The sequence below is a fragment of the Bidens hawaiensis genome, unplaced genomic scaffold (assembly GCF_021521415.1).
Source record: "Bidens hawaiensis isolate Kalapana, Puna unplaced genomic scaffold, B.hawaiensis_p1.1 tig00032892_1, whole genome shotgun sequence".
NCBI lineage: Eukaryota > Viridiplantae > Streptophyta > Magnoliopsida > Asterales > Asteraceae > Bidens > Bidens hawaiensis.
The window spans coordinates 156,627-164,850 of record NW_027495633.1 but is presented as its reverse complement, the minus strand read 5'-3'; the positions used below and the strand labels follow the sequence as shown (position 1 = coordinate 164,850).

The 8,224-nt window shown below is 35.9% G+C and overlaps 1 protein-coding gene across 2 annotated transcripts; it reads right to left on the bottom strand.

The window, feature by feature from the left end:
- Positions 1–4,966: 4,966 nt before the first annotated feature.
- On the bottom strand, positions 4,967–7,966 carry LOC143584252 (uncharacterized). 2 transcript variants are annotated; one of them, XM_077066339.1, is made up of 5 exons: positions 7,686–7,966; positions 6,286–7,313; positions 6,059–6,208; positions 5,856–5,984; positions 4,967–5,264 (listed from the first exon to the last, which is right to left on the bottom strand). In XM_077066339.1, the coding sequence occupies exons 2-5, from the start codon at positions 7,264–7,266 to the stop codon at positions 5,136–5,138; spliced, it is 1,389 nt and encodes a 462-aa protein (XP_076922454.1). In that variant the 5' UTR covers positions 7,267–7,313; positions 7,686–7,966; the 3' UTR covers positions 4,967–5,135. The 2 variants fall into 2 exon arrangements, with proteins under 2 accessions (XP_076922454.1, XP_076922455.1); XM_077066340.1 differs by having other exon boundaries at positions 6,286–7,291.
- Positions 7,967–8,224: the final 258 nt, after the last annotated feature.

Below are 8,224 nucleotides of genomic sequence, written 5' to 3'. Positions count from 1 at the left end.
AATGACCAAATGTTGAAAACTTTGTTTTCTTTCGCATTTTCTGATCTTATTTCCCATATTTTGTTTGATATGTGATGATTAACTAGTGTATAAAGGTGGCGATGACTTATATTAGGGAGTTAGTTGGTAGTTAACCGGTATAAGTAAGTGGTGAGTTGTATTGAATCAGATACAGATACACTCCTAAGAGTATTCTTTTTCTAGGTTAGACTAGTAGTGTTTAGTTTTTTCGGTTAATGAAATAGCTGGCCGGATGATATATTTTCGTTAAAGAAGTTAGAAATTAGAAAGTCTACCGGGTGCCATTCACATAACAAGATAGAATAAATTCGTGCCCAAGAGGGTAAATATTTTAAGTTGTTGGGTGCTTTTGGATCGTCTATTCTAACCTTTCTATTAAAGATTTGGACAATCTGTCTATTTTCCGGTTTGTAAGAATTCTGTGGAGTTTTTGTTGGGTGTAGTATTGCTTCAAGGATTTGGAAACCGATTGGTCGACTTGGTGGTGGATTTTCCGTTTATTCTAGGTCCGAAAAATATTATGGATTTGTTGGATTCCTCTAATAGGTGATAAAAAAAAGATTTAGTTGAGGTGATTTATCTTCACTGTCTAGTGACTTAATTTGGAATAATCGGACCATCTATGGTGCGAAGTTTTATTCCCAATCTAAGCCGGGTATTTTCCCCCGACTCTTCACCCATATAAACGAGAGCCGTTTTACATCTCTATTCTATTAATCGACAACCCGAGTATTGTTGAAAATGCTTTCATTATGCGCCTTCCATAAGCTCCAACATGCCGTGAGGATGATCGATTGAACTGTCCTTAGTTTGCTTTCAAGTTCCTTTAAATTGAGATAAATCGTCAATAAGTCCTTCACCTCGAATGCATAGACCGTGATAAACCGTTTCACCAAGTACTAACGAATTGCCATATGATTGAGGCCATGACAGTAGTATATGTTCCACCTTCTAATGAACCACATAACAAGCACCGCTTTATCTTGTTTAGCCACCCCCCCCCCCCCCCCCTCCTCCCACACACACAACAATGTTTGCATTAGGCATCCAATGTTGCTATCATCCCCGTTTCCGCCTACCGTCCAAAAAGGTTTACCTTTAACGACAACCGTTTAATCCAATCAAGTGTAAAACCAGTTCGGGTATCTGTTTTTGCCACTAAAAATGTTTATGGTAGTTGATGTATTGGTTTTCCAAGTTTAGGTGTTTAGTCCTACAAATGATGCCAAATGGTACTATAAAATATGCACTTGTGATGATACCGAAAACGATTGGTTTCGTCATGAGGTAGGGGTCTCAACCAAAAGTATGAGTATACAAAGTTTTAAGATAATATTGAATGCTTAACTACTTATATCATACGTGAGCCATCACAACAAGTTTAAAAGAAAATGACATGTACTTAACATTTGTCATTTTTTTAATAGGGAAAACTTTGTGGGGGGGGGGGGGGGGGGGGGGAATAAAATATACTCCGTACTACTTTTTAATTATTCATTTGTATGAAAAATTGTGATTAGGGCCGTCCAAACCGTTCGTCGTTTGAACTCGCTCGGCGCTCGCTCGAAAATTGCTCGCTCGTTTCTTCGCTCGATTTTAAACGAGCCGCTCTGCTCGGTTCGGTTTGTAAACGAGCCAAGCAACGAGCAAAGGTTCGCTCAGTTTGGTTCAGCTCGAATATTTTTAATTTATTATATATATAATTATATATATATTATATATAACTAATTTTATAATTATCTTTTATTTAGATCAAATGAATAATACGTATCTTACATATTTAGTCCCTCAGTTTTAAAAAGATTTTAGTTTGGTCCCTGTATAGATGAAATGTGTTTTAATCTGTGTGTGCATATATTGTCTAGGTTTTCCCACCCACCCTCATTTAACAGCTCCCACTCTCCATAAACCCTATAACAGCTCCCACCCACCATCTGAAATGTGTGAACGCCTATGGGTCTTCTTGTTTGATATTCATTTCAAGTTCGACTAATCTTCTCAAATCGTTATGGGTTAATGTCAATTGTTGTTACAGCAACGATGGCGTTAATTCTGGTCAGGACAGGTCTTTGGATTGGGTATGGATCGGTGGAGGAAGGGAGTCAATACTTTCATGAAATCGCGAACGAGCAAAACTGAGCAGAACCGAGCCGCTCGGTTGTAAACCAAGCGAGTTTGAGCAAGACTGTTTTGCTCGTTTCCATATATTTGAACCGAACCGAGCCGCTCGGTTTCAATACGAGCCGAGTTCGAGCAGATGCTCGCTCGGTTCGGCTCGGTTTGTGAACAGCCCTAATTGTGATGGATTTTTGCTAATAATACATGTTTTTGTTAAACTTGCGCCTCTCCTTGAAAACAAGATTAGAGATAGGTGTTATTTGAGAGATGCCGTATTAACGTTATGAAGGGTTTAGATGTACTTTTATATAGGTTAATGTTTCTTATGGGGGTATCCATAGAATAATAATCGAGTTTCGGTTTTATTCTAATCAGGTCACTGGTATAAAGTTTTGTTTTATTTGGGCCACTTAACCTTTATTTAGTGTTTCAGTAATAGATATTTGACTTAGATAGCAGGTTATCTAGTTTTTATGAAGTAAACCCATATTTTTTATCTTGTGGAACAAAACTGAAACTTGGTTGCCATTTTATGAAGTAAACCTATATTTTATTATCTTGTGGTTGTTCTTTTATTTATGTTGGTGACACTTTACAATTATCATTATTATTAGTATTTATTTATGTTAGGGGGAAGAGGTGCTCCTCTCAATCTCAGGTTCTACCAATCCTGCATTATCATGTTATTTACAATCTTAACTATCATAAAACATTTTAATCGCAAGAAACACTCCTCTTGACTATCTTAAAACCATTTTTCTTTCTTTTTCTGTATTAGAAAAAATAATTATTATAATAATGATGGATAATTATGTAAGTAAATATTGAAGGCCGGCTTGTAAGCACTCTTTCCTCTTTGGTCATGTAGTACCCTCTTATACTATTATATTTGGTACCCTAAGTAGATGGGGGTACATCTCTCATAAGTGAACAGGTACCTAAATGGTGGCCCTCCCCCAAAACAAAAAAAAATCAGATTATCATACAAAAAAAATTGTTGTTCTCTGATTAGAGACAATACATTATTTTCACACTCTACCAATATCTTTTTATAAATGAGAGCATACTAAAGTTGTTCGATGTGAGCAACAAAGACCCAAACACCATTGAGGGGCAATATTGGGGTGATTTGGGATACCATTAAAAAAGAGTGAAGTGGTGAGACCTGTATGGTCTCTCTCTCTCTCAAATACACACACACATATATATATAATGGGGTAACAAATGTGCGACAGACAAACCACATTAGGATGTTATGAAGAGGGCTTCGAAGCACCGTTTTCTATGTGACGATGACATTGAGGGGCTATTTTGCCATTCCATAGAGGATGGTCTTAGTACTTTGTTTATTTATATATATAAAAAAAATTGTTTTATGTTTATTTGACACGAATTCAAAAATCATGCCAAACAATCACTTCAAGAACTGTCATGATTGTCATGTTTAACTTAAAATATTAAGAGTAAAGTTTTAGTCCTTGTGGTTTGGCAAATAATGCGAATTTAGTTCAAAAAGATTATTTTTTGCATATGGACCCTCCACGTTTCCCAGTTTTTGCCAATTACATCCAAATCACTAACCCCGTTAAATTTGATCGTTAAGTCAGGGGTAGACATGTCTTTTCAATCTTTCTTTATTATAATACTTATTTAAGTAAACTGCGGTTTTCGTCCCTCTAGTTTGTCAAAATCTGCAGTTTTATTCCAGTAGTTTCAAATTTGCAATTTTCTTCCTTATGGTTTCATTTTACTTGCAATTAAACCCGAATTTATTAACCTTGTAAAGTCTTGTCGTTAACCCATTTGCGTGCCCCTCATGTGACCATCAATTTTGTTTTTTTTCTCTTTAAATAAACCTCAGCCCTAATTCGCAACCCCCTCGCGTGGGGCTCGGGTGTATTTAGGGAAAAAGGGAAAAAAGAAGGAACAAAATTGCCCCTCACGTGAAGGGCACACGTGATGGGTTTAACAACCAAACTTAACGAGATTAGGGAATTCGAGTTTAATTGCAAGTGAAATGAAACCATAGGGAAGAAAATTGCTAACTTAAAACTATTGGACTAAAACCGTAGATTTGGACAAATCACAAGTACGAAAACCGCAGTTCACTGAAATAAGTATTATAATAAAGAAATAGTGAAAAGACATGTCTACCCCTGACTTAACGATAAAATTTAACGGGGTTAGTGATTTGGATGTAATTGGCAAAAACTGGGAAACGTGGAGGGTCCATATGCAAAAAATAAACTTTTTGGACTAAATTCGCATTATTTGCCAAACCACAAGGACTAAAATGACACTTTACTCAAATATTAATTTTGTTTTTCTAATTGGTATTCTAGAATTTCCAAGTAAAAAACACGACAGTAAGAAACCAAGTAATTTAAGACATGACACAGAATATAGTTTTAAACCCTTAAGCACAAATCAATACGGCTTAAACGGCCTGATTACAAACTTACTCGTATGAGTTTAAACTAAGCTCAAACTGCAAATTTCATGCCATAAACTTTAGTTATAAGAATTTATTAAAAAACCATCTTATCTTCCTCACCAAAACTACCATCATTTGACAAGAAGTTTTATAAAAGAATTAGTCAAAACTGCATTCCACACACCTCTTGTTGAAAAGAAAAACTCATCACCATAAAATAAGAATGGTTATCTATTTTATAATAATATATGAAAAGCTGCTTTTATATCCCCATGAAGAATAACTCAGGTGATTATAGTGGAGATGGATATGATCACATGGTTCTGCTGGTGACACGATGATACTCTAGTGGTTCGTGAGTGATCCTAATTTGCCGTTCAAAAATAAAATTATAGATACGCAAACAAAATCTTCATAACAATTTAGTCATAAATAAAAATGAGAAAACACTTGATATTTGCCTGAAAAACATAACCAAATCCATCTTCACAATTCTTGATCCATTCCAATAATAATGAAGTCATTGCTATCTTCAACAAGAAACCCCTTGTGATTTTGTCTCTCATTTAGAAGCCTCGCACTTGCAAACCGGACACAAGTTCTTCTGAAGCAGCCATTGTTTAATGCAACCCCTGTGGAACTCGTGCCCGCACTCCAGTCCTCCCAAATCATCCCCATCCTTGTACTCTTCCTGTTGACCCATCAAATGTTTACACTTAATACTTTCACCAAAATATAAACAAAGAACAACGAGTGTGCATAGATCAGTTTGGTTTCTTGTATTTGGTTTCAGTTTTTCAGTTTGGTTTAAATTTACTTTTTTCAATTTTACCATATGGGATTTTGAAATTTTTGGGCTAAAGAATACTAGCCCTAAATAACAAAGTGGGGCTTAAATCCTTTTGCTAATTAATGATTAATTGATAATTATACATTTGACTATAGTTTTTAAGTTACACATCAATTTTAGACTGAAAAACCAAATAAACGATTTTTGAGTTTTGAAAACCGTTCAGTTTTGGGTTTACCATTTGGACTTGGGACTTTTGGAAAAAAAAAATGATCCAAAATAGGCCTAAATTTATTTGCTAATTAATTATTACTGATTATTATATATTGGACTAAAATATTTGGGTTATACTATCCATTAAATTCTTATAAATTAATATATTCAGTTTGGTTTTTCCAGTTTTAATTACATGAAAAGCTGAAACCAAAAATCCATTTTTCGAAAAATAAAACCAAACCATCGATTTTTGTCTGGGTTCGGTTATTTCAGTACCTGGCATATGCAGCAAGGTTCAGCGTCTGCCACACCAACGGAAGTTTTCAGTTTCAAATGTTTATCCACGTTTTCTTCAGTCAATCCAGTGTTCACATTCCCAATCCGCTCCTCTAACGCCAACAACTCCTAAACAAACATTAAAACTTATAATAATCATCATTTAACATAATATAGAGAAAAAAGGTAATTGCTATTATTACCTCATAGGACATGTTATCAATATCGAGCCGCATATCCCTATGCCGATCATGAATATCCACCATGCCATAAAATACCGATTGATCAAGCATCATAAAATCCTCAAACCGCAGGCCCTCACCCCTACGTATGGTATCCAAAACATCACGAATCTGCATTAATAAAACACCAAACGATTAGTTTACATAATTTTGATGATGAATTTAAAGATGTAAATAATAATACAGACCCGTGATAGGTGACGATGTGGATGAGGAAGACCCGTCACAGACGGGATTCCAGTTTCTTGTAAAGAAGGTGAGGCGCGTAGAGGTGGAGGGATCCTAGAGAAAAGATTACTGTTTTGCCCTTCACCGCCACCAGCAGCGCCAGAATTCATAGACAATAAGTGTCGCCGAAGAAGCTCACTGCGTCTTCTAGAAGAATAAAGTGACGAACTGCGAGGCGGGCCCACACTAGCCACCGGGTTGATTATGTCATTATTTGACGGGACAAATAAACTATGCTCTGAAATATTTGTTGGTGTTGTTGTCTGGTTATCTCCAGGACCACTAATACTATTTGATGAAACGGGCCGATTAGCCCGTGAGCTATAACTCCTAATTCTAGAAGATGCAAGCAAATTTCTAGTCGATGGCAGGGCCCGCAACATAGGATGACCCGCACGACTCGATGAGCTTTCACCTGTTGTAGTGACAGGGTTAAGCCCCAAAGAAGAACACCGAGACGAAAAGTTAAATAACCCGTTATTGTTGTCATCATTACTATTATTATTATCATTAGCCGGTAACGGTTCTTGTTGGCGAGAGTTATTAATCCTTACCCGTGATCCGAGTCTCGGGATGATCGGGTCAAAAGAAAGTGTATTAGTTGGTGTAGGGTTTTCCGAACCCAACTGCCACTCGTGATTACTACCATCCGGCATACCAAAAATGTTCGAACTTTCAACTCGAGAAGATGACGAGCCGATATCCAATTCTGTTGCTTTTCTTTTACGGGTCAAATGCCGGTCCTCAGTTTCGCCGGGGACGAAAGAACTACTGGCATAATTTGAAGGCTTCATGCCAATAACAGTTGATGGATTTACAGTAATGTTATGTCCATGATGATGATGATGAGTATGGGTCGGGTTCATATTCGGGTCAACTCGGTTCTGAGTCACCTGGTTTGGGAGCGAGTTTGAGCTTGACTCACCCTTATGTCCTTGCATCAGATTTAACAATGGTTTAAAACCCCTAAATTAGATCAAAACTTAACCTGTCAATCAACAAAAGAACAAAAATAAAATCTTTAAAAACATCAAATTGAACATGCATCAAAAGCAATAGATCTAAGTTATCTAATCCTAATTTACAATCAGTTTATGAACATACATACAATCATTAACAAAACCCATAAACAACATTCATTGATTCATATAAATCAGGCAAAAAGTAAACGATTGAGACAGTCAAAGATACAGGATTCAAACAGATAAGGGTATATACAAAAAGACAAATTGAAAATCGAAAAAAACAAAATCTTTTGAGGTAAAATCGTAAAACCCATCATCTAAACAATAAAAAAATATGAAATTGAAACATGGGTATTGTAAAGAATGATCGATTAAAGGTGTGTAAAACAAGATACCTGAAGAGAATCGAAGATAGATCTGAGGGAAAGAAGATCTTGAAACGGTTGTTGATCAATCAGCAAGACTTCATCTTTAACAAATTATTATTATTATGTGTTGATTGATTGGTGGTGTCTAAACATAAAGAAAGAAAGAATGAATGAAATGATAAGAAAGAAAGAGTATTTTGTTTAGAGAGCGAAGAAGAGGGGTTTTGGAAGACGAAAATGTGTGGTTTGTTTGTTGGGTCAAGAAATGAAATGGAGAAATTGAATTTGAAGGTGGGAGGAGGAGGTGGAGGTTGGATTAATAATAACATTTAATAATAATAATAACATTTAATAATAATAATAATAAGTTATGAGGTACTAACCAAGATAGACACAAAGTCACAAGGCTCGAAGAAGTTTCCAAGAGAAAGATGGAAAAGTACGAGTGAAATGGGTGGTCAGTGTGTTGAAAATTAAATTGGGTCTACCGATGCGACAACCATTTTCTTTCTTTTTTTTATTCTTCATCTCGATCACACCTAATCTATATTTTCTATATAGGAAGG